General features: G+C 40.4%; 1 protein-coding gene across 1 annotated transcript in view; it reads left to right on the top strand.

Annotated features, from left to right (window-relative positions):
• Nucleotides 1-27576, top strand: part of LOC109910252 (zona pellucida-like domain-containing protein 1) — a 48658-nt gene extending 21082 nt beyond the window's left edge. The window contains exons 6-10 of the mRNA XM_020509384.2: nucleotides 6881-6961; nucleotides 7062-7233; nucleotides 7401-7503; nucleotides 25929-25976; nucleotides 26573-27576. Coding sequence (XP_020364973.1) covers nucleotides 6881-6961; nucleotides 7062-7233; nucleotides 7401-7503; nucleotides 25929-25976; nucleotides 26573-26730 — 562 coding nt within the window. The 3' untranslated portion in view covers nucleotides 26731-27576. The remainder of the gene's footprint in view (nucleotides 1-6880; nucleotides 6962-7061; nucleotides 7234-7400; nucleotides 7504-25928; nucleotides 25977-26572) is intronic.
• The last annotated feature ends 357 nt before the right edge of the window (nucleotides 27577-27933 follow it).

The raw sequence follows: 27933 nt of genomic DNA, 5'->3' as shown, positions 1-27933 counted from the left end.
GAGGGCACTATGGTGTTGAAGACTGAGCTGTAGTCAATTAATAGCATTCTCACATAGGTGTTCATTTTGTCCAGGTGGGAAAGGGCAGTGTGGAGTGCAATAGAGATTGCATCATCTGTGGAACTGTTAGGGGGGTATGCAAATTTGAGTGGGTCTAGGGTTTCTGGGATAATGGTGTTGTGAGCCATGACCAGCCTTTCAAAGCACTTAATGGCTGCAGATGTGAGTGCTATGGGTCGGTAGTCATTTAGGGAGGTTACCTTTAGTGTTATTGGGCGCAGGGACTATGGTGGTCTGCTTGAAACATGTTGATATTACAGACTCAGTTTGACAGGTTGAAAATATCAGTGAAGACACTTGCCAGTTGGTCAGTGCATGCTCGCAGTACACGTCCTGGTAATCCTTCTGGCCCTGCTGCCTTGTGAATGTTGTCCTGTTTAAAGGTCTTTCTCACATAGGCTGCGGACAGCATGACCACACAGACGTCCGGAACAGCTGGTGATCTCATGCATGTTTCAGTGTTTTTGCCTCGAAGCGAGCATAGAAGTAGTTTAGCTCACCTGGTAGGCTTGTCACTGGGCAGCTCTCAGCTGTGCAAGTCCTGGCACATCTGACAAGCGTCAGAGGTGGTGGAGTACAATTCGATCTTAGTCCTGTATTGATGCTTTGCCTGTTTGATTGTTCGTCAGAAGGCATAGCGGGATTTCTTATATGCTTCCGAGTCCAGCTCCTTGAAAGCGGCAGCTCTAGCCTTTAGCTCAGTGTGACTGTTGCTTGTAATCCATGGCTTCTGGTTGGGGTATGTACGTGTGGTCACTATGGGGTTGACGTCATCGATGCACTTATTGATGAAGCCAATAACTGTTTTGGTGTACTCCTCAATGCCATCGGAGGAATCCAGGAACATATTACAGTCTGTGCTAGCATAACAGTCCTGTAGCTTAGCATCTGCTTCATCTGACTTTTTTATTGATCGAGTCACTGGTACTTCCTGCTTAAATTTTTGCTTGTAAGCAGGAATCAGGAGGATAGAATTAAGGTCAGATTTACCAAATGGAGGGTGAGGGAGAGCTTTGTATGCATCTCTGTGTGTGGACTAAAGGTGGAGCAGAGTTTTATTTCTGTATTTTTTTTTCCTCCTCTGGTTGCACACTTAAATGCTGATAGAAATTTGGTAAAACCGATTTTAAGATTTCCTGCATTAAAGTCCCCGGCCACTAGGAGAGCTGCCTCTGGGTGACCATTTTCCTGTTTACTTATGGTGGAATGGGGCTAATTTAGTGCGGTCTTAGTGCCAGCCTCAGTCTGTGGTGGTATGTAGGCAGCTACAAAAAATACAGATGAGCACTCTCTAGGTAGATTGTGTGGTCTACAGCTTATCATTAGATACTCTACTTCAGGCAAGCAAAACCTTGAGACTTCCTTAGATATCTTGCACCAGCTGTTGTTTACAAAAAAACTAAGTCCGCCGCCCCTCATCTTATCAGACGAGGCTGTTCTATCCTGCCGATACAGTGTATAACCAGCCAGCCAGTATGTTGATAATGTCGTCATACAGCCATGACTCCATGGTGAGTAATCGCAGTTCTGATGTCTGGAAATTTTCCGACATTAGAGACGGTAGCAGCAACATTATGTACAAAGTAAGTTGTAGTTAAAAACAACGCAAGGAAATGAACAAAAAAACACAATTGGATAGGAACACGTAAAATGTCAGCCTTCTTCTCAGGCGCATCTTATCCTTATTCTTAAAGGGAACACTTTGAAGTTTGTGGAAATGTGAAATTAATGTAGGAGAATATAACATATTATATACGCTGGGGCAAAAAAAGTATTTAGTCAGCCACCAATTGTGCAAGTTCTCCCACTTAAAAAGATGAGAGAGGCCTGTAATTTTCATCATAGGTACATATAACAAAGTATTGAGATAAACTTTTGTTATTGACCAAATACTTATTTTCCACCATAATTTGCAAATAAATTCATTGAAAATCCTACAATGTGATTTTCTGGATTTTTTTTTCTCTCATTTTTCTGTCATGGTGTACCTATGATGAAAATTACAGGCCTCTCTCGTCTTTTTAAGTGGGAGAACTCGCACAATGGGTGGCTGACTAAATACTTTTTTGCCCCACTGTATAACACAGATCTGGTAAAATATTTTTTTTTGTACCATCATTTTTGAAATGCAAGATAAAGGCCATAATGTAAATGTCCTCACTGTCAACTGTTTATTTTCTAATCCTAACCCTCTTACGCTTAGGGGGGCGCTATTTCATTTTTGGATATAAAGACGTTCCCGTTTTAAGCGCAATATTTTGTCACAAAAAGATGCTCGACTATGCATGGAATTGATAGTTTTGGAAAGAAGACACTCTGACGTTTGCAGAACTGCAAAGATTTTCACTGTGAGTGCCCCAGAACTCATGCTACAGGCGAAACCAAGATGTTTCTGCAACCAGGAAATGAACAGGATTTCTGAGGCTCCGATTTGCATCATCTCCTTATATGGCTGTGAATGCGACAGGAATGAGCCTACCCTTTCTATCGTTTCCCCAAGGGGTCTGGAGCATTGTGACGTATTTGCAGGCATATCATTGGAAGATTGACCATAAGAGACTACATTTTCCAAGTGTCCGCACGGTGTCCTGCGTGGAAATTGTTGCGCAAAACTCAGCTGCTGGTATTTTTCCATGGGATTCTGAGAAAAACCATGCTTCCATGAACGGCATATCAATGAAGAGATATGTGAAAAAACACCTTTAGGATTGATTCAAACAACGTTTGCCATGTTTCGGTCGATATTATGGAGTTAATTCGGAAAAAAGTTCGACGTTTTGGTGACTGAATTTTCGGTTCGTTTCGGTAGCCAAATGTGTAGTAACAAAACGGAGCGATTTGTCCTACACAAAGAATCTTTCAGGAAAAACTGGACATCTGCTATGTAACTGAGAGTCTCCTCATTGAAACATCTGAAGTTCTTCAAAGGTCAATTATTTTATTTGATTCCTTTGCTGGTTTTTGTGAAAATGTTATGTGCTAAATGCTACGCTAAATGCTAAGCTAGCCATCAACACTCTTACACAAATGATTGATTTTCTATGGTTCAAAAGCATATTTTGAAAATCTGAGATGACAGTGTTGTTAAGAAAAGGCTAAGCTTGAGAGCAGGCATATTTATTTCATTTCATTTGCGATTTTTAGAAATCGTTAACGTTGCGTTATGGTAATGAGCCTGAGGGTGTAGTCACGCTCCCGGATCCGGTATCGGTAGTTCAGAGAGGTTTGTAAATATTTGTATGAACATAACAAGATTCAACAACTGAGACCATAAACTGAACAAGTTCCACAGACATGTGACTAACAGAAATTGAATAATGTGTCCCTGAACAAAGGGGGGGTTAAGTACTGCAGTGTATCTCCTCCTCATGGACTGCACCAGATTTGCCAGTTCTTGCTGTGAGATGTTACCCCACTCTTCCACCAAGGCACCTGCATGTTTCCGGACATTTCTGGGGGGAATGGTCCTAGCCCTCACCCTCTGGTCCAACAGGTCCCAGACGTGCTCAATGGGATTGTGATCCGGGCTCTTCACTGGCCATTTCAGAACACTGCCATTCCTGTCTTGCAGGAAATCATGCACAGAATGAGCCGTATGGCTGGTGGCATTGTCATGCTGAAGGGTCATGTCAGGATTAGCCTGCAGGAAGGGTACCACATGACGGAGGAGGATGTCTTCCCTGTAACGCAAAAAACAACAAGCTCAGTCCGATGATGCTGTGACACACCGCCCCAGACCATGACAGACCCTCCACCTTCAAATTGATCCGGCTCCAGAGTACAGGCCGCGGGCATGTAATGCTCATTCCTTCGACGATAAAAGCAAATCTGACCATCACCCCTTGTGAAACAAAACCGCGACGCATCAGTGAAGAGCACTTTTTGCCAGTCCTGTCTGGTCCAGCGACGATCCAATGAGCCATTGCATGTCTGTTCAAAATGTTGTATCAAGACTGCCCAAATGTGCCTACTTTGTTTATTATTACATTTTCAAGTTCATAATTGTGCACTCTCCTCAAACAATAGCAAGGTATTATTTCACTGTAATAGCTACTGTAAATTGGACAGTGCAGTTAGATAAACCAGAATTTAAGCTTTCTGCCCATATCAGATAGGTCTATGTCCTGGGATTTTTTTTGTTACTTACAACCTTATGCTAATCACATTAGCCTAGTTAGCTCAACCGTCCCATAGAGTTTAATTTGAGCTGGATCCTGCTGGTACAGGATCCGGCACCTCTCCATTTTGGACTGTTTTGTTCCGGAACCTATTTGGCCGGATCCTGTACCTCTCCTGGCATGAGAAATTATTTTAAATGAAAAAATTCTAATAAAGGCGATCGAAGTTCATTCGAGTTGTCTATTATTTAATTATCCTGCCCCCACAAAACGGCGTACTGTTAAAAAATAGAATTTCAGCCTGGGCCTAACATTCTAAGAGTTGATTTGGGTAGACCCGGGTTTATGCTTTCTAACTTAACTTTCTATGATATTGTTCTCTCTCTCTCTACTCTGATAGACATGAGCCTGGATCTCTCAAGCGTTGCACCACATAATTTATTTCCTTATAGAATCATAGACACATGAAGGGTTCTGAATGAACTGCAGCTCCCCTGATCAATTGAAATACATTTACAAAAGTTATAGAATTACTACTGTCTGTTCAGAAATTAATTATAATTCAGAATAGCCTATTACACAATGAGAAGGCCTATAATTTAGCGACAGTGGTTCAATAGCTGTGGATTGTAGCCTAATAACATGGACTAGTCTACAGTCAGGAATGTGCAGTAAATCTGGCAGTGAAAAAACAGCATGCAGACAAAACAGGCCTTTCACAATATTTCAAATACAATCGAGGGAAAATACAGGTTGGAAAGCAAATGGCTCCTGCTGAAAAGAGAAGACTATGCTGTAGGCTACCAAAATATTTGATAAACTTTCAAATATTGTTTAGAGAGACTCTCTTTTGGCACGAGCGCATCGGCCATGCCAACACCAGAGAGTGAGCTGCGCATCATTGGGTGAGCCATTGAAACTGGAAAGCATTTTTAGGGCTAGAATTTCCTCCTTGTATTGTAGCATGCAATATTTTTTTACGGAAACTCAAAGGAGTCATACCTAACCGCCCAGTGGCTTTCTATAGCACCCCTGCTGCAACCGCCATGCTCAACCAACTGACAGACCTGGCGTCAGGATAAAGTGACTAAGGGGCAGTTTTAATTCACTGAGGGGGCTACATTTTGGGGGGGTTCTTGCATTGAAATTATATTGAATTCCGCTAATAATCATACTATACAACAATAAACATGAAGCTTTTGAAATCTGGTCTCAGCATTTTGTATTATTCTGTACATAAATCCGAGACACTGCATTTAGTATGATATGTTACGTTTTGTATGGTCTGTATTATTTTAGAATGTCCATCCATTTTTGTATATGTTGCGAATTTGGTAAAAGTACAATATGCTATGAATTTTCAAAACTTACAAAATGTAACTTTTTGGGCGATCCGACCAAATTCATATATATGTTCAGTTAGAGATCTATCATTCTCATTGAAAGCAAGTCTAAGAAGTAATAGATCTGTTCTATGTGCACTCTTCTATGCTCCCCATTAAGTTTTGTTTTGAAAATACAATATTTTTGGTCAGCGGTTTAGATGGTACAATGATTCTCTACAGAATTACAGTTTTTTTTGTCACAAACTGAAATTAGTCAAACTATTCCATTTTAGCAATCAGGAAATGGCGGTGGGATTTCTGCATATTGCACCTTTATGTAACCTTCTGCTTTATGTAACGATACCAAACGTAACATATCATACAAATGTAAGTGTCCCGGATTTACATTTACTACGTTTACTATGTCTAGTCTATGAAACTAGGCTGCCTACACACACCGCAGAGCACCCTGTCCATAATGCTGACACAGTGCTCCGGAGACACAGATTTTTTTGGGGAGCCAACCTGTCACTCAATCATGTTAAAATTCTTAGCTATTTTTAAATAGGAACATAAAACCAAAACTGAGGGGGCTAAAGTTTGAATCTTTAGCCCCCTCGTGGTGCAGGCCCACCAACTGAAATACATAGGACCATGGGATAATTATACAGGCTCATTACATTTTTATACTTTCTTGACCAAATAGAGTGTTGAACTAAAACAAAAATCAAAGGGAAATGCAAGAGTAGTGGCCCATAATGCTATTAACTGTGTCACTACTGTGTCAATTAAGAAACGCCCCACAAACATCACCCCATTGGCCCCATGTGGGTATTCGGTGGATACGGTTGGCATGGGCTATTCCACAACAGCCTAACATGGGCCAGACCACAACAAGCCCACCCCAGCCCAACACGGGCCATTGTGCCAATGTGGGCATGTTGCTAGGAAAATATGGCCTTATTTCAGGCAAAGTGAGGGCTGCCTTTACATATGGGCTGCCCACACTGGGAAACACTGGGCAAATGCCTTGGTGGCAAATGTAGAGCCAATGAGCCAAGGCTCATTGGCCCAAATGTTGGCAGCCTACATGGGGACAATATTTTACCCCACATCGTGCCAATGGGGACTTGTTTGCTGGGGCCCCTCTGTCACTGACCTACTATCTCAGCCGATAACACATGGTAGGACAGACGCCATGACTGAAAGGGATGCAGCCTAATCCTCAGTGACTCAATGCTAACCTTGCTGGAGAAAGGGAGGCCCTTGTCCTGAGGTGATAAGACCAGACCCCTCTTTCAGATTGTTTGATCCTAGCGCAATCATTCCTATTTGAATTACCACTTACCATATTTTTCCTTCTCCCTGCTAAAATAGATGGAATGTTCTGATGGACTACTGTTACACCACTGCCTCTGGGAATCCAAATGATGAACTTCGCTATGACCTCTTCTTTAGGTAATTCTTGTGCATGTTACTCTGAAGCAATTTCCTTGAACAGTGCGGTAGTGTGATTTTTCCGATCTGTTTTGTTGTTTTGTCTTTGTTTCTGAACCAGCTGTGACAAAGACCCACAGACAACTGTGTTTGAGAATGGGAAGAGTCAAATGGGCCGTTTTGCCTTTGAAGTGTTTCGCTTTGTCAAGCACAAGAACCAGAAAATGTCTACCGTCTTCCTGCACTGCGTTACCAAGCTGTGTCGAGCCGATGACTGCCCCATGCTCATGCCGGTGAGGTTCTGAGGGTGACCTCTGGTAATATTAGTCCAAAAGGCATTCATTCACACCAAGATGAGAAACAAAGCAATGACTTGGTACCTTTAATAACATGCTGGTAATTTGAACTCAAAGCAAAAATATTTGGATTAAAGACACATATTCCTGTCTTGTCTTCACAGATCTGTGGTAGTAGAAAGAAGCGGGACGTCTCAGAGAGGACGGAATCAAACTCTGCATCAGGAAACGCTATCATTACTGCTGGGCCAATAATCACAAGGAGCGGTACGCCTCGCAACTGTCCACCTCCTCCCTCCCCCTCAATCATCCGCCCCTGGCACATGCCCTATTCCAAGTTCACCCCTGTACTAAAGAGTTGAATGAACAGGAGAGAATGCAGACCTACCCAAGCAAGATCAAATTCTAATTTTGGTCTGAGTGGCCCAGCGGTCTAAGGCACTGCATCTCAGTGCTAGAGGTGTCACGACAGACACCCTGATTCGAATCCCGGCTGTATCACAACCGGTCGTGATTGGGAGTCCCATAGGGCGGTGCACAATTGGTCCGGGCTGGTGTAGGCTGTCATTGTATATAAGGATTTCTTCTAAACTGACTTGCCTAGTTAAATAAACGTTTTTAATGTACTCGTTGAGGTATATACTATTATATGTGACCCGATTCAGGAAACTAGGCATAAGTCGCAAGTCACCACTTCACAGGAGAGCAGTTTGAATGTAAACATTTTTTTTAATCAAATGCGTTTTTTGGCAGAAATGCCTAATCGAACATGTGATCTTTCATGTGCGTTAATAACAAACTTGTATGCCATCTGTATATATGAATAAAGTTGTTAAATTACGAGCCTTGTTGGTTAAGCCACAGAAAAAGTTAGCAACCTTCCCACTAGCCATGATTGGCTGAGATAATGTGGGCTGGACATGCCGAGAGAGGAGTTTGGATTGGTCTGCCATAGAGAAAGCGTCTGTCTATTTGAGCTCGTCAGTCTGTGTTGGTAAACCTGTCGAACGCAGCTTTATTATAAATAATGTTGTGTATTGTGTAGTGGAGCAGCATAAGTGTTGCTCTCCATTTTCTGGAGGATCAAGTTTTGAAATCAGTGGAATTAGAGTATGATAGCTAAAGAGATGGAGAAAACACCTGTCTCCAGATTACGTCTTCAAACTAAGGATAGCCTTCCTGACAGGGAGATGTGTCCATGATGCATGTTGATAGTCTAGCGTTAGGTAGCTACATTTTCATATATTGCACATCTCAAATTTTGACAAAGTGGTTTAATTTCAATCTAAAGTGTACTGTTAGCTAGCTAGCTAACATTAGCTAGCTGGCTCCCTATCTGACGTTATTATTTGTTTCCCAGAGCCGTTTGCTTTTCTAGTTAGTCTAATGTTAGCTAGCTAATATTGGACCTGGTTGGTTAGCTCTCAACACTGTGGCATTGTTGCCACTTTGTTCATTGTTTAACTGGCTAGTTAACGTTAGCTGGCTGGCTCATTAGCTAACATGACGTGTGTGTGATCTTAAACGTTGTTTACCTAAATAGGTTCATTGTTTAGCTAGCTAGCTATATGTCTTAAGCGAAAGTGTACTGTTAGCTAGCTAGCAAACATTAAATAGCTGGCTCCCTAGAGGATGTTGTTATTTGTTTCCCAGAGCTGTTTGCTATTCTAGTTAGAACCTAATGTTAGGCAGTGTTAGCACTTTGTTCACTGTTGGTTAACTAGCTTACTTTGACGGAGACGGGCTTAGTCCGGCACACGTAAGATTCTCAATTTGGCTTCTTATCAGAAAGGCTCTGTGCTGCAATGGATAGTGCATTGGCCTTCTAGGCAAAATTGGTGAAGAGATTTAAATGTTGTTCGAGTCCCACTCAAATGTAACGTTTTGTCTCCTCCTTCCCTGGACAATGGAATGGAAAGAGTTATCTTTTACAAAATAGCAAATTGTCTAATCCTTGGGTTCCCAACCCTATTCACTCGGGGACCTACAGCATATTTCACACCTCAACTCAGCAAAAAAAGAAACACCCTCTCACTGTCAACTGCATTTAATTTCAGCAAACTTAACCTCTACTGACTCCTCATCCCACATGCGGGAGCGTAATCATCGCCTGAAACTAATTAGCATAATGCAACGGCCATAAATATCCCTAGAAAATATTCCTATTCATGAAAATCACAAATGAAATATATTGAGACACAGCTTAGCCTTTTGTAAATCACCCTTATCATCTCAAATTTTCAAAATATGCTTTAAAGCCAAAGCTAGACAAGCATTTGTGTAAGTTTATCGATAGCCTAGCATAGCATTTTGTCCAACTAGCAGCAGGTAACTTGGTCACGGAAATCAGAAAAGCAATCAAATTAAATCGTTTACCTTTGATGAGCTTTGGATGTTTTCACTCACGAGACTCCCAGTTAGCTAGCCAATGTTCATTTTTTTCCCAAAAGATAATTTTTGTAGGCGAAATAGCTCTGTTTGTTCTTCACGTTTGGCTGAGAAATCGCCGGGAAATTGCAGTCACGAAAACAGCTAGAAATATTCCAAATTAGCTCTATAATATCGACAGAAACATGGCAAACGTTGTTTATAATCAATCCTCAAGGTGTTTTTCAAATATCTATTCGATAATATATCCGTCGGGACAATTAGTTTTTCAGTAGGACCGATTGGAGTAATGGCTACCTCTGTATTTTACGCGAGAGTCACCCTGGGAGCCATCAGGTGACCACTTACGCAATGTAGCCACCTACGGCTATTCTTCAACATAAATGCGTAAAACTACGTCACAATGCTGTAGACACCTTGGGAATACGTAGAAAGCGTAAGCTGGTTGATAGCACATTCACAGCTCAATAGGGACTCATTGGAACGCAGCGCTTTCAAAATATGGGGCACTTCCGGATTGGAGGCTTTTGCCTGCAACATCAGTTCTGTTATACTCACAGACAATATCTTTACAGTTTTGGAAATGTTAGAGTGTTTTCTCCCCAAAGCTGTCAATTATATGCATATTCTAGCATCTTGTCCTGACAAAATATCCCGTTTAAAACGGGAACCTTTTTTTTCCAAAAATGAAAATACTGCCGCTAGAGTCGCAACAGGTTTTAACATATAAAAATATTTGTATGAACATAAGATTCAACAACTGAGACAAACTTAACAAGTTCCACAGACATGTGACTAACAGAAATTGAATAATGTGTCCCTGAACAAAAGGGGGGGGGGGTCAAAAGTAACAGTCAGTATCTGGTGTGGCCACCAGCTGCATTAAATACTACTTCCTCATTGACTGCACCAGATTTGTCAGTGCTGTGAGATATTACCCCACTCTTCCACCAAGGCACCTGCAAGTTCCCGGACATTTCTGGGGGGAATGGCCGTTGCCCTCACCCTCAGATTCAACAGGTCCCAGATGTGCTCAATGGGTCCGGGTCTTCGCTGGCCATGGCAGAACACTGACATTCCTGTCTTGCAGTCAATCATGCACAGAATGAGCAGTATGGCTGGTGGCATTGTCATGCTGAAGGGTCATGTCAGGATGAGCCTACAGGAAGGGTACCACATGAGGGAGGAGGATGTCTTCCCTGTAACGCACAGCATTGAGATTGCCTGCAATGACAACAAGCTAAGTCTGATGATGCTGTGACACACCGCCCCAGACCATGATGGACCCTCCACCGCCAAATCGATCCGGCTCCAGAGTACAGGCCTCGTGTAATGCTCATTACTTCGACAATAAACGCAAATCCTACCATCGCCCCTGGTGAGGCAAAGCCATGACTCGTCAGTGAAGACCACTTTTTGCCAGTCCTGTCTGGTCCAGCAACGGTGGGTTTGTGCCCATAGGCGACATTGTTGACAGTGATGTCTGGTGAGGATCTGCACTATTTCAAATACAACCGAGGGAAAATACAGGTTGGAAAGCAAATGGCTCCTGCTGAAAAGAGAAGACTGTGCTGTAGGCTACCAAAATATTTGATCAACTTTCAAATATTGTTTAGAGAGACTCTCTTTTGGCACGAGCGCATGGGCCATCACCAGCAAGTGAGCTGCGCATCAATGGGTGAGTCATTGAAACTGTAAAGCATTTTTATGCTATAATTTCCTCCTCGTATTGTAGCATACAATATGTGTCTCCACACACCTAGGCTATTGATGGATTCAAGACAATGACTTTTTATTGCTCTCAGATTCTGTTTGTCATTGTCAAAGTAGCCTCCAGGCTCCAGTCAAATGACGTAGAATTGCATGAAATGCGTTGATAAAAGGCCAACATTTTCCCTGGCCCCTAGGCTACATTTTTGTTTAACTAGCTAACGTTAGCTGGCTGGCTCGTTAGTTAACGTCACATGACGTGTATACAACACCCGTTGAATATGGTCAGTGTCAGTAAACGTCTGTAAAAAAGCGTACTGAAATTGTTGCCAGCAGAGTTGGTTAGGCGGTTTTCATGTTATCCAGAGGTAAACAAATTGTCGGCCAGAGCGTGGGTGGGGAGAAAGTTTAGGAGGTTGTGAACAATGCTGAATGGGTGTAGACAAAGAGCTCTTCACTGGATACCAAAACATTAAAAGGCGATTTTCTCAAAAGTGAGTTTACAAGTTGATCAACTTTTAAAGCCCAATTACTTTCCCACTGTTCCTCAAATGCAGTGTATGATATACCATTTTGTAGCTCTGTGGCTCTGCTTTTATCAATGTAAAAAACACAATTTCACATTTTGCGACCGAATCCAAGTGGTGAGTCACATATACAGTGCCTTCAGAAAGTATCCATTCCCCTTGACTTATTCCACATTTTGTTGTTACAGCCTGAATTCAAAATTGATTAAATATTATTACACACAATACCCCATAACGTTTTTAGAAATGTTTACAGTCTTTCTGGGTAAGTCGCTAACAGCTTTGCTCACATGGATTGTACAATCTTTGAAAAGATCAATGGTTATTTTCAAAATTCTGACAAATTGGCTGTTGATCATTGCTAGATAACCATTTTCAAGTCTTGCCATAGATTTTCAAGCAGATTTAAGTCAAAAGTGTAACTTGGCCACTCAGGAACATTCACTGTCTTCTTGGTAAGCAACTCCAGTGTAGATTTGTCCTTGTGTTATAGGTTATTGTCCTGTTGAAAGGTAAATTCATCTCACAGTGTCTGGTGAAAAGCAAACTGAACCTCTAGAATTTTGCCTGTGCTTAGCTCCAGTCCATAAAAATTTTTTCATGAAAAACTCCCCAGTCCTTAACAATTACAAGCATACCAATGACATTAATGCAGCCTCCAATGCTTGAAAATATGGACTGTGGTAATCCGTAATGTGCCGCATTGGATTTTCCCAAACACTTTGTTTTCAGAACAAAAGTGAGTTGCTTTGCAACATTTTTGCAGTATTACTTTGGTGCCTGTGTTGCAAACAGGATGCATGATTTGGAATATGTTTTTCTGTGTAGGCTTCCTTCTTTTTAACTCTGTCAATTAGGTTAATATTGTGGAGTAACTACAATGTTGTTAAAATGTTGTTCCCCTCAGGGAACTCCACCCCCCCATTCAGCTGAAAAGGTGGCGCAGGGAATTCAAAAATATTCTTTAGAAATATTTAACTTTCACACATTAACAAGTCCAATACCTCAAATGAAAGATAAACATCTTGTTGATCTACCCATCATGTCCGATTTTTAAAATGTTTTACAGCGAAAACACAACATATATTTATGTTAGACCACCACCAAATCAAAGGGAAAACGCAGCCATTTTTTCCAGCCAAAGATAGAGTCACAAAAGCAGGATTAGAGATAAAATGAATCACTAACCATTTGAAAATCTTCATCAGATGACACTCATATGACATGTTACACAATACATTTATGTTTTGTTCAATAATATGCATATTTATATTCACAAATCTCGGTTTACATTGACACCATGTTCAGAACTGCCTCCAAAATATCCGGAGGAATTACAGAAAGCTACGCCAGGTAACAGAAATACTCATCATAAACTTTGACTTTAATAAAAAATACACTGGTTCTTAATGCAACCGCTGTGTCAGATTTTTTTTAAACGTTACGGAAAAAGCCTAACATTGCAATAAAAAAAACTTCCAAAATATATATTCCAGGTCGAATAAACTGGTCAAACTAAGTAGAGAATCAATCTTCAGGATGTTATTATCATATATATCCAATAACGTTCCAACCGGATCATACGTTTTCAGCTGGAGACAAATGGAACAGCGGTAGCACCTACAGAGAAATGTGCCACAGAAAAATTGCATTCTGTTGGGACACTGACTATTTCCCCTCCCATTCGGTCAAAGTTCACAGCAAATGCTCCATTCCACTTTCTACTGAATGGGGACATCTAGTGGAAGGCGTAGGAAGTGCTACCAGATCCATATCTTGTTGGGAAAGGAGGGGGCGATGACGTCAAAGTTGCCCCACATTCAGAATTTCACTTCTTGTTTGGAAGATTGCCTGCCCTATGAGTTCTGTTATACTCACAGACATAATTCAAACAGTTTTAGAAACTTCAGTGTTTTCTATCCAATAGTAATAATAATATGCATATATTAGCAATCTAGGACAGAGTAGGATGCAGTTCACTATGGGCACGCAATTCATCCAAAGTGAAAATACTGCCCCCTATCCTCAACAAGTTTTAATCCATCCTCAGTTTTCTCCTATCACAGCCATTAAACTCGGTTTTAAAGTCACCATTGGCCTGGCGGTAAAGTCCCTGAGCGGTTTCCTTCATCTCCAGCAACTGAGTTTAGAAGGATGCCTGTATCTTTTTGTAGTGACTTGGTGTATTGATACACCATCCAAAGTGTCATTAATAACTTGACCATGCTCAAAGTGATATTCAATGTCTGCTTTTGTACCCATCTACCAATAGTTGCCCTTCTTTGCAAGGCATTGGAAAACCTCCCTGGTCTTTGTGGTTGAATCTGTGCTTGAAATTCACTGCTTGACTGAGGGACCTTAGAATTATCTGTATGTGTGGGGTATAGAAAGGAGGTAGTCATTCAAAAATCATGTTAAACCTATTATTGCACACACTGTGTCCATGCAATGTATTATGTGACTTGTTAAGCAAACTTGTTTAGGCTTGCCATAACAAAGGGGTTTTATACTTATTGACTCAAGACATTTCAGCTTTTCATTTTTTTAAACATAAATCCACTTTTACATTAGGGGACCAAAACCTTTTACATTTAATCCATTTTAAATCCAGGCTGTAACACAACAAAATGTGGAAAAAGTCCAACATTATTGGCACTCCTGATAATGATGAGCAAAAAAGACTAAAAAATAAATAAGAAAAATACTGAGCCTTATTGTATGCTCAAAACATTTGAAAATTCTGTTTTATTCTAATACAATTGCTCAGATATTAAGACGTAATATTTGTTCCTCTCAAAGATACAGTGCCTTGCGAAAGTATTCGGCCTCCTTGAACTTTGCGACCTTTTGCCACATTTCAGGCTTCCAACATAAAGATATAAAACTGTATTTTTTTGTGAAGAATCAACAACAAGTGGGAAACAATCATGAAGTGGAACGACATTTATTGGATATTTCAAACTTTTTTAACAAATCAAAAACTGAAAAATTGGGCATGCAAAATTATTCAGCCCCCTTAAGTTAATACTTTGTAGCGCCACCTTTTGCTGCGATTACAGCTGTAAGTCGATTGGGGTATGTCTCTATCAGTTTTGCACATCGAGAGACTGACATTTTTCCCATTCCTCCTTGCAAAACAGCTCGAGCTCAGTGAGGTTGGATGGAGAGCATTTGTGAACAGCAGTTTTCAGTTCTTTCCACAGATTCTCGATTGGATTCAGGTCTGGACTTTGACTTGGCATTCTAACACCTGGATATGTTTATTTTTGAACCATTCCATTGTAGATTTTGCTTTATGTTTTGGATCATTGTCTTGTTGGAAGACAAATCTCCGTCCCAGTCTCAGGTCTTTTGCAGACTCCATCAGGTTTTCTTCCAGAATGGTCCTGTATTTGGCTCCATCCATCTTCCCATCAATTTTAACCATATTCCCTGTCCCTGCTGAAGAAAAGCAGGCCCAAACCATGATGCTGCCACCACCATGTTTGACAGTGGGGATGGTGTGTTCAGGGTGATGAGCTGTGTTGCTTTTACGCCAAACATAACGTTTTGCATTGTTGCCAAAAAGTTCAATTTTGGTTTCATCTGACCAGAGCACCTTCTTCCACATGTTTGGTGTGTCTCCCAGGTGGCTTGTGGCAAACTTTAAACAACACTTTTTATGGATATCTTTAATAAATGGCTTTCTTCTTGCCACTCTTCCATAAAGGCCAGATTTGTGCAATATACAACTGATCGTTGTCCTGTGGACAGAGTCTCCCACCTCAGCTGTAGATCTCTGCACTTCATCCAGAGTGATCATGGGCCTCTTGGCTGCATCTCTGATCAGTCTTCTCCTTGTATGAGCTGAAAGTTTAGAGGGACGGCCAGGTCTTGGTAGATTTGCAGTGGTCTGATACTCCTTCCATTTCAATATTATCGCTTGCACAGTACTCCTTGGGATGTTTAAAGCTTGGGAAATCTTTTTGTATCCAAATCCGGCTTTAAACTTCTTCACAACAGTATCTCGGACCTGCCTGGTGTGTTCCTTGTTCTTCATGATGCTCTCTGCGCTTTTAACAGACCTCTGAGGCTATCACAGTGCAGGTGCATTTATATGGAGACTTGATTACACACAGGTGGATTGTATTTATCATCATTAGTCATTTAGGTCAACATTGGATCATTCAGAGATCCTCACTGAAAGTAAAGGGGCTGAATAATTTTGCACTCCCAATTTTTCAGTTTTTGATTTGTTAAAAAAGTTTGAAATATCCAATAAATGTCGTTCCACTTCATGATTGTGTCCCACTTATTGTTGATTCTTCACAAAAAAATACAGTTTTATATCTTTATGTTTGAAGCCTGAAATGTGGCAAAAGGTCGCAAAGTTCAAGGGGGCCGAATACTTTCGCAAGGCACTGTATAGGTCAAAAGCCTTGGCACCTATGTTTCAATACTTTTCAAATCTCACCTTACGAGGATAACGGCAATAAGCCTTTTAAAAAATGTTTTCAGAGGTTGGAGAACACATTGAGAGGGATCTTAGACCATTCCTCCATGCATAACCTTTCCAGATCCTTGATATCCTTAATCTACATATAATATAACTTGTTAAACAATCTCTTTATGGGAACAACTGTATTCGTATAAAATAATGATTTTTGCCTCCCGAGTGGCGCAGCGGTCTAAGGCACTGCATCGCACAATTGGCCCAGTGTTGTCCGGGTTAGGGGATGGTTTGTCTGGGGGGGCTTTACTTGGCTCATTGCGCTCTAGCGATTCCTTGTGGTGGGCCGGGCGCCTGCAGACTGAACTCGGTTGTCAGGTGAACGATGTTTCCTCCGACACGTTGGTGTGGCTGGCTTCTGGGTTAAGTGGGCTGGTGTAGTGTGGTTTGGCAGGTTATGTTTCGGAGTATGCATGACTCAACCTACACCTCCCGATTCCGTTTGGGAGTTACAGTGATGAGAAGATCGAAATTGGGGAGAAAAGGGGGGTAAAATACAAACATTTAAAATAAATTATTGAGCATACCGTATAGCTCATAATATTGATTTTAGTTTTTTTTGCTCATCTTTATCAAGGTTGCCAATTCTCTTGGATCTGACTGTATATGGTATAACTGGTGTCTTTGCCACATTCTATTATTTGTTGTCAGTGTTTGTTAAAAAGCAACTTTTTCAGTCATATTCAACCTGGTCTAAAATGATCTGTAGCTGGGGTTAACTACTATGTAAAGAAATATAGGTAGAGAGTAATACAAACAAGTAACATCTGACATCAACCTGTGGTCACCTACTGTATCTCCTGTTCATTTAAACGTATTGGTATAACCAATATGGTAATACCTTGACAATGCCATACAACTATAGAACCTTCACCATACAGTACCAGTCAAACGTTTGGACACACTTACTCTACTCATTCAAGGGTTTTTATTTTTGAATATGTTCTACATTGTAGACTAATAGAAGACATCAAAACTATGAAATAACACAAATGGAATGACGTCGTAACCAAAAAAGTGTTAAACAAATCTAAATATATTTTAGAATGCTCAAAGTAGCCACCGTTTCCCTTGATGACAGCTTTGTACACTCTTGACATTCTCTCAACCAGCTTCACCTGGAATGCTATTCCAACAGTCATGAAGGAATTCCCACATATGCTGAGCACTCGTTGGCTGCTTTTCCTTCACTCTGCGGTCCAACTCATCCCAAACTGAAAAGCAATCAGAAAAGCAATCAAATTAACCGTTTACCTTTGATGATCTTCGGATGTTTTCACTTACGAGACTCCCAGTTACACAGCAAATGTTCCTTTTGTTCCATAAAGATTATTTTTATACCCAAAATACCGACGTTTGTTTGTCGCGTTATGTTCAGAAATCCACAGGAAAGAGTGGTCACGACAACGCAGACGGAAATTCCAAATAGTCTTCATAATGTCCACAGATACATGTCAAACATTTTTTATAATCATTCCTCAGATAGTTTTTAAAATATATATTCGATAATATATCAACCGAGTGTGTAGCTTTTTCCATAACAGCGAGAAGAACAATGGCGGCTTTACTCAATTGCGCACAAACTCACTCTGAGAGCCCCCACCTCTCCACTTACGGAGTATGATCCTTCACGCTCATTTATCAAAATAAAAGCCTGAAACTATGTCTAAAGACTGTTGACACCTTAGGGAAGCCACAGAAAAAGGTATCTGGTTGATATCTCTTTAAATAGAGGATAGGCATGCATAGGAACACAGAGGTTTCAAAATAAGAGGCACTTCCTGATTGGATTTTCCTCAGGCTTTCGCCTGCAATATCAGTTCCGTTATAATCACAAACAATATTTTGTCAGTTTTGGAAACTTTAGAGTGTTTTCTATCCCAATCTGTCAATTATATGCATATTCTAGCATCTGGTCCTGAGAAATAGGCTGTTTACTTTGGGAACGTTATTTTTCCAAATATAAAAATAATGCCCCCTAGCTTCAAGAGGTTCAGTGTGCCTTGAATTCGAAATAAATCAGTGTCACCAGCAAAGCACCCCCACACCATCACACCTCATCCTCCATGCTTCATGGTGGGAACTACACGAAAGACGGATTCATCATAGTGCTTGATGGTTTTTGCCACTGCACTTGAAGAAACTTAAAGTTCTTGACATTTTCCAGATTGACTTTCGTGTCTTAAAGTAATGATGGACTGTTGTTTCTCTTTGCTTATTTGAGCTGTTCTTGCAATAATATGAACTTGGTATTTTACCAAAGAGGTTGATCTTCTGTATACCACCCCTTCATTGTCACAACACAACAGATTGGCGCAAATGCATTAAGAAGGAAAGAAAGTCCACAAATATATTTTTAACAAGGCACACCTGTTAATTGAAATGCATTCCAGGTGACTACCTCATGAAGCTGATTGAGAGAATGCCAAGAGTGTGCAAATCTGTCATCAAAGCAAAGGGTGGCTACTTTGATGAATCTCAAATATGTTGTTTAACACTTTTTTTGATCCTACACGATGTGTTAGAAAATAGTGAAAATTAAGAAAATCCCGGTAAAGAGTAGGTGTGTCCAAACTTTTGACTGGTAATGTATACACTGAACAAAAATATAATTGCAACATGCAACAATTTCAAAGAGTTACAGTTCATATAAAGATGTCAGTCAATTGAAATAAATTCATGCGGCCCTAATCTATGGATTTCACATTCAGATACGAATCTGTTGGTCACAGATACCAGTATCTGGTGTGTCCACCACTTTCCTCGTGGAGTGCAACACATCTCTGTCACAGAGTTGATCAGGCTGTTGATTGTGTTGTACTACTCCTCTTCAGTGTCTGTGCGAAGTTGCTGGATATTGGTGAGAACTTTGAACACGCTGTCGTACACCTCGATCCAGAGCATCCCAAACAGGTTCAATGGGTGACATATCTGGTGTGTATGCAGGCCATTGAAGAACTGGGACATTTTCAGCTTCCAGGAATTGTGTACAGATGCTTGTGACATGGTGCCGTGCATTATCATGCTGAAACATAAGGGGTTGGCGGTGGATGAATGGCAGGAAAATGGGCCTCAGGATCTCGTAATGTTATCTCTGTGCATTCAAATTGCCATCGATAAAATACAATTGTGTTTGTTGTCCTTAGCTTGTGCTATGGACAATGGGGCACTCTGTTCACAATGTTGACATCAGCAAACCGCTCGCCCATCCAACACCATAAATGTGGTCTGTGCTTGTGAGGCAGGTTGGACGTACTGCCAAATTCTCTAAAACGATGTTGGATGTGGCTTATTGCAGAGAAATTAACGTTAAATTCTCTGGCAACAGCTCTGGTGGACATTCCTGCAGTCAGCATGGCAATTGTATGCTGTTTAATTAATCAACTGGATTATCTTGGCAATGGAGAAATGCTTACTAACAAGTTGTAAACAAATGTGCACAGAATCTGAGAGAAATAAGATATTTGTGAGTATAGACAATTTCGAGTTTATTTTATTTTAGCTCATGAAACATGTGACCAAAACTTTACATCTTGCATTTATATTTTTGATCAGTGTAATTTCTTATACCTAACATGCTGACCAGACCGGACACGTCGCAAAATAATTTAGAAATCCATGTTATGCAATTATTGCACCCACACTGGTCGCGCACTCCAACGTGCGTCAGGCAGATACAGGACAGCAGGGCAAGCAGAATGGTCAGAACTGGGAAAAACTAGGAAACAGAACTAGAGAAACAGGAAGGCGGGAAAGAACGCTTGTAAGACCTGACAAGACGAACTGGCAACAAACAGAGAGTACAGGTATAAATACATCGGGGATAATGGCAAGATGGGTGACACCTGGAATGGGATGGAGACAAAGACAGGTGAAACAGATCAGGGTGTGACAAACCATTATCTTAAAGTGCCTTGTGGATCTCTCCATTTAGAGCAACCTACATCAATAATATCTTATAACAATAACTCTTATTACTCCATGTCATCAATCAAATCAAATGTATTTATGCCCTTGTTACATAAGCAGATGTCACAATGTGCTTATACAGAAACCCAGCCTAAAACCCCAAACAGCAAGCAATGCAGAAGCACAGTGGCTAGGAAAAACAACCTAACAACCTAACAACCTTTTACACATACGAACACATGGGTGTGATCATTTTACAGTGGTCCCTACAGCGTACGCTCAAACCGGTGTGATTAGAACACTTAGAATGTCCAGTTATGATTGACACAACAGTCAGTGTTTGAGCTGGCCACACTGATTTAGCACAGAAACATTTTGCACAGTCTTTACAACATGATGTCCTCAATGTGAGCAGTTTATTTTTGGATGCAATGTTCTGTGAATGTCTGAAGTAGAAACAGCAGAACACAATTCTCATCCAAACTGGAAAATGTAGGCTACATTAGTCGTAGCACTAACTGAAGAAAGAGTGACCTAACACAAGCGGTCATATTTAGCTAACTCTTGGCTGACCGAAACCATATTATAAATTAGCTAATAGAAATTACTATTTACAATTCATCACATCATGTGTGACCTCGCCAGTGATCAAAATAATTGACAAACACTTTCCAAAAATCAAAAGTAATCCGACGATGGGTAGTTTGTGCGCCATCATAATTGTTTTTTCGCGTCAACCAAAGACAAGAGGTTACAAGATGAGTTGGGTCTGTTTGCATCATTCACTTCCATAATTCAATTCCAGAAGTTTACTCGAAAGATGGGTGAACCATCCCTTCACATTTTATTATAACATCTTCGGTCTGACAGATGTTTATATGACAGCTAGAATGCATTGTAAGATGTCAACAAACATAGCACCACACGTAGCTGGCAATTAGCTTAGAATGAATTAACTCATCATAATCAGTACAACCTTCAAAGTATTTTACACACATCACCAGTACTTGAAACCATATCAATACAACTGTAAGTACATTATTCTCCATATAGACATACGGTGTGCTACAGTAGAAACGACAACACGATATATAAAACTATAATGATAGCTTAATAAGGCACTTACTTTGATAGGAACGCACACATGTCCAAAGTTATTACTAGTAGTGGAGGCAATGCGGGCAACAGATAGAAAATGTGCCAGGGGGTAAAAAGTTAGTGCTCTCATCGTAGAGATAAGTTTGTCCTGCTCAGTAATACCTCAAACATAAATTGTCGCCCACAGTGAAATCGGTTACTTCTATGTGAATTAATGAGGAGGTGGAACACACCTCAATTCAAGAAAATGAGTTTGAGTTTGAGTTTATTTTTAATTTTTACAGGGACAGTGCACATTAATCAACGTTTCAGTAAAAGTGCCGGTTTTAGCCAGCCGGCTAATTTTCAACCGCAGTCCCTCATTCAAATTGACAAGTTGAGAAAGCTTATAGATAATTAGCAGGCAGCATGCCTTGGTTTGAGGGCTGTGTGGGTTAACTGTCCTGTTGAGTAACAATCACATTTTGTAACAGTGAGTGCATTCTGACATCAGGCCCATTAAAAAATCTCATGCTGGGGCAACCGTAAGAGATATTTGGAACTCACATGTGAAAAGGCTAGAAAGGCAGAAACCTAGAGAGAAACCAGGCACTGAGGGGTGGCCAGTCCTGTTCTAGCTGAGCCGGGTGGAGATTATACGAGTACGTGGCCATTAAGGCCAGCTCGTTCTTCAAGATGTCCAAACATTCATAGATGACCAGCAGGGTCAACTAATAATCATATTGGTTGTGGAGGGTGTTACAGGTCAGCACCTCAGGAGTAAATGTTAGTTGTCTTTTCATAGCCAAGCATTCAGAGGTCAAGACAGCAGGTGTGCTAGAGAGCGGGAGAGAGGGTCATCTCAGCATAACTTTCACTCTGAACTCTCTAAAAAATATTCCCCCACATAGCTTTCAACAGCGATCCCCAATTGAAATATAAAAGTTTATCGCAATAACAATAAGATCTGATAATATAACCTAAAGCTGATCAATGTCTTTACATTTCTTATTTCAGTTACATTCTTAGGTCAGGATAGTTGTTGATTGTGATAGTACTTTCTTGGGCGACCTCCAATCTCCACCCCAAACCACAAATTCCTTTAATTTACATTGTTAAATAATATGTCCGAAAAATATTTCTGGTGAACAAATGTTTTATCTTGCCATTATAGTAAGGTTGGTAGCAACATTGTGGAAATCTGCTGCAGCTCAAGTCAACTACAAACTCCACAATGGAATGCTCTCTCTATGGGCTGGTTGGCTAGCTCACTAGCAAAATTTGGTGCACACAATAATACCAAAGACTATCAGCATGTAACGTAGCTAGTTAGCTGTAAAATCCCCTAAACAAACTGCACTATCAATTTAGATGTCTACAATCTCACCATGTTCAACCTGCAGATCAATGTGCCTCACAGAGTGGAATATAACATTCGCAACAGCAGATATACTTTGAGAACATGGGAAATGTTGCACATGCTAAGTTGAAGGGCCGCGCGGTGCATTCTGGGTGATTCTGGGACAAGGAGCACAATCTATCAAGGAGTGAATGGGAGTCTATTGGCAGCTAGCTAAAAAAAAAACAGCACGAATTTGGTCAACAAGAGGTACAACATTACAAATATTTTTCAAGATGTGAGATAATTAACTTGCTCTCTGTAGTATAGTATAGCTTTGGAATCGTGACACGTTTCTCGGCATATACACTGACTGATTCAGTCAGTAATGCTGAAGGTCCACGCTGTAGCGCGATTGAAATGTATAGGCAATGTTCCCACATTCAGAGAATGCATTTACGGTAAACGCTGCACATGTCACCTCAATAGGTTACTACCTTTAAATTTCAACCGAGGCCACGGCGCCGATCTTCAGCAGAACAGATTAATATCTAGGCCCTGCTGATGTATTTAGACTAAACTTGAATTGTCTCCCATTTACACCAATTTATGTGAAAATCTGAGTTGTGTGCAGATTATTCAACTTCAAAAGTTTCAATGCATGCAAGTTTATTGTTCTGCCATTGAAAAAAGGCAGTTACCCCACTGTTCCTAGGCAGAAATTGAAAATAAGAATTTGTTATTAACTGACTTGCCGAGTTAAAAAATAAATAATCCTAGTTAAATAAAATAAAAATATATAAATAGTTGTGGGGTATAGTTAATTAAAATCAGATCACATTTTGTTGGTCACATACACATATTTAGCAGATGTTATTGCGGGTGTAGCGAAATAATTGTGTTCCGAGCTTGTGTGTGTTCATAACAATACACACAAATCTAAAAGTAAAATAATGGAGTTAAGAAATGAATAAATATTTGGATGAGCAATGTCAGAGTGGCATTGACTAAAATACAGTAGAATAGAATACAGTATATACAGTGGGGCAAAAAAGTATTTAGTCAGCCACCAATTGTGCAAGTTCTCCCACTTAGAAAGATGAGAGAGGCCTGTAATTTTCATCATAGGTACACTTCAACTATGACAGACAAAATGAGAAAAAAAATCCAGAAAATCACATTGTAGGATTTTTAATGAATTTATTTGCAAATTATGGTGGAAAATAAGTATTTGTTACCTTGTTATATACCCTTTGTTGGCAATGACAGAGTTTTCTGTAAGTCTTCACAAGGTTTTCACACACTGTTGCTGGTATTTTGGCCCATTCCTCCATGCAGATCTCCTCTAGAGCAGTGATGTTTTGGGGCTGTTGCTGGGCAACACAGACTTTCAACTCCCTCCAAAGATTTTCTATGGGGTTGAGATCTGGAGACTGGCTAGGCCACTCCAGGACCTTGAAATGCTTCTTACGAAGCCACTCCTTCATTGCCCAGGTGGTGTGTTTGGGATCATTGTCATGCTGAAAGACCCAGCCACGTTTCATCTTCAATGCCCTTGCTGATGGAAGGAGGTTTTCACTCAAAATCTCACGATACATGGCCCCATTCTTTCCTTTACGCGGATCAGGCGTCCTGGTTCCTTTGCAGAAAAACAGCCCCAAATGATGATGATTCCACCCCCATGCTTCACAGTAGGTATGGTGTTCTTTGGATGCAACTCAGCATTCTTTGTCCTCCAAACACGACGAGTTGAGTTTTTACCAAAAAGTTATATTTTGGTTTCATCTGACCATATGACATTCTCCAACCTTCTTCTGGATCATCCAAATGCTCTCTAGCAAACTTCAGACGGGCCTGGACATGTACTGGCTTAAGCAGGGAGACACGTCTGGCACTGCAGGATTTGAGTCCCTGGCGGCGTAGTGTGTTACTGATGGTAGGCTTTGTTACTTTGGTCCCAGCTCTCTGCAGGTCATTCACTAGGTCCCCCCGTGTGGTTCTGGGATTTTTGCTCACCGTTCTTGTGATCATTTTGACCCCACGGGGTGAGATCTTGCGTGGAGCCCCAGATCGAGGGAGATTATCAGTGGTCTTGTATGTCTTCCATTGCCTAATAATTGCTCCCACCGTTGATTTCTTCAAACCAAGCTGCTTACCTATTGCAGATTCAGTCTTTCCAGCCTGGTGCAGGTCTACAATTTTGTTTTGACAGCTCTTTGGTCTTGGCCATAGTGGAGTTTGGAGTGTGACTGTTTGAGGTTGTGGACAGGTGTCTTTTATACTGATAACAAGTTCAAACAGGTGCCATTAATACAGGTAACGAGTGGAGGACAGAGGAGCCTCTTAAAGAAGAAGTTACAGGTCTGTGAGAGCCAGAAATCTTGCTTGTTTGTGGGATTTTTTTTCTCTCATTTTGCCTGTCATAGTTGAAGTGTACCTATGATGAAAATTACAGGCCTCTCTCATCTTTTTAAGTGGGAGAACTTGCACAATTCGTGGCTGACTAAATACTTTTTTGCCCCACTGTACATATGAAAGGAGTTTAGTGGGATGTAAACATTATTAAAGTGACCAAAGTTGCTTAGGAGCTAGAAGCAGAGCTGCCATGTCTGTCAGCGCCATCTTCTCATCACCCCTAATTTTCGGTCTATATCAGATACTTTCATATACCTGATGTGCGCTTGATTTAATTTCACAGACCCAATGAAGCAGTCATTGGGTCCAGCAGCACACCACCCTGCATACCACTGCTGGCTTGCTTCTGGAGCTAGGCAGGGTTGGTCCTGGTCAGTCCCTGGATGGGAGACCAGATGCTGCTGGAAGTGGTGTTGGAGGGCCAGTAGGAGGCACTATTTCCTCTGGTCTAAATAATATCCCAATGCCCCAGGGCAGTGATTGGGGACACTGCCCTGTGTAGGGGGATGTTAAATGGGTGTCCTGAATCTCTGAGGTCATTAAAGATCCCATGGCACTTATCGTAAGAGTAGGGGTGTTAACCCTGGTGTTCTGGCTAAATTCCCAATCTGGCCCTCAAACCATCACGGTAACCTAAATAATCACCAGTTTACAATTGGCTCATTCATCCTGTAACTATCCCCCAGGTCGTTGATGTAAATGAGAATGTGTTCTCAGTCAATTTACCTGGTAAAATAACAGATAAAAAAACACTTTAATAATTGTATGTGTATTTGACCCAGGTCTGGTACATGTAGAGAAGTGGTGTACTCCTAAATGTCCTTTTTATGTTCCACAGATGACACTCCAATGAACAACTCACAACTAGGTAAGCCCTTCATATTTAGTTCCTGATAATCTACCCAAACTCTTGTTCCTTCTGATTCCCTTCCAAAATGAATATTAGCATTTTTTGCACTTCATGTCCAAATCATCTTAAAGTAACTTGATTTAACTACACAATATATTTTACATACTTAAATATGATTTGGACATGGAATGCACATTTGGAAGTGGCCAGGTAAATAAAACCTGGCCAAAATGGATTGCTGTCATACCTTGTCAATAGACTGCTTACAGAGTAAAGAAACCAATATTTGTAATTTGAATGAACTATCCCTTTAACATTGCAGCGCAGAAATAAGTGTCAATAACATTGTAATAGTATGGCAATAAATTGGGTTAAAGTATGTGTAAGCTTGTTCGGATTTCTGTTTAGCGTCGCGCGTTAAATGAAACCAATAGGATTTTTACATTGTTGCGACTAGTCTTCCTTTAACAACTTTTGATGCAAGAAATTCTAAAGAAATACTGAAATAGCAATGTCACTGTTACTTTTCTTCTTAGATTTTAGCAGGCATTATCATTATTCTCATAATAATCAACTGCCCTGTTTCTTTCATTGGTCTTTTTTGTTTGTTGTAGCTCAACTAAACAGCCCAGTGTTTCGGATGAACACGGTGACCAGCGCACTTATCTCAGGCATCATCATCCTTGGTGTAATGAGCCTGTGTTTCTTCATCTTATCCCTTACCCTCCTCAAGGGCAAGAGGGCCCCACCGACCATCTTGTCGGGGGCTTGCAACCCAGCTTTCAACTAACTCCAGCGATCGACCCTGCTCCCAAGATCTTGCCTTCCCCCTCTCCATGAGGACACTACGGAGAGAGTGGGACTCACATGTACACATTTAGAGTAGAGTGAAAAGCCCAAATTGTTCATTTATATGAATGTAAACTGTACTGTATAATTCATGTTAGCATAGGTATAGTTGACATCTCGAGAATGTATATTTCTTTGTATGTATTGTACTTATATTGTTTCAACCCAGTGACAGTCCGGTTATTGTTAGGCGTTTCATTTGCAAAGTGGATTTCAGTTCAATTTAATGCCTCAACTACACGGCATGCTATTGCAGGGTAAAGGATCATTTACAAGAAATGCATATAGTCTAGAATAAACTGGTCTAAACCCAAATTCTTGTTTAGTTGGTATGTTTACAGGGAGAAATGTAAACAGTGTCCTTGAAATGGGTATAAATGAGTGACCTCTAAACAACATGCTATGCAATAATTAAAAAAAACTCAGAAAAGAGCCTGGGGTTGGATTTCGCTAATTTCCTGAAAAGACTTAGACCAAAGCTAAAACAAAAATGTACCAGTTACATTTTATATCCATTATGTTATTAATATTGCTGATAGGTACCATAGTTAGTATAATGATTGTAATACATTCATTGAGAGGTCATTACTCATGAATGCTAGGTAAATGCTCTACCTAAATTAATGCAATCTTCAAATAGTTTTACTAGTTTAAGTTACATTTTGGATTGTCATTAGGCTTTTTAGTCAAATGTGTATGAAGAGTTTAATTCCAAAACGCTATAATATACATTTTCTGAAATGTTGGTTATATTAGCTTTTATTGTTTAAATAAATTCTGAAAGGGATTGGTCTGTTTGTTTGAAATCTACCAAAAAATTGTTTCATTTCAGAGAGAGAGAAAAATCATGTTTTGTTGCAAAATGCTACATATCCGCCTCCCTTTCAGAGAACAAAGTAGCACAGCTAGGTTTTATGAAGTCAAATGTGACATAACTACTTATAAATGTCTGTACAAAATATACCTTTGTGACATCAATATATAATGACAAAAATGTTTATATATATATACAAAAAATGGTTCAATCCAGTAATATGGGATCTGTATGTAAAATATAAACATGTTTGTAATTTAGCAGACGCTGATATCCAGAGTGACTTACAGTTAGTGCATTTATCTTATAGCTAGGTGGGACAACCACATA

Source organism: Oncorhynchus kisutch, linkage group LG19 (genome assembly GCF_002021735.2).
Source record: "Oncorhynchus kisutch isolate 150728-3 linkage group LG19, Okis_V2, whole genome shotgun sequence".
NCBI lineage: Eukaryota > Metazoa > Chordata > Actinopteri > Salmoniformes > Salmonidae > Oncorhynchus > Oncorhynchus kisutch.
This window is presented reverse-complemented; position numbering and strand designations above follow the sequence as displayed.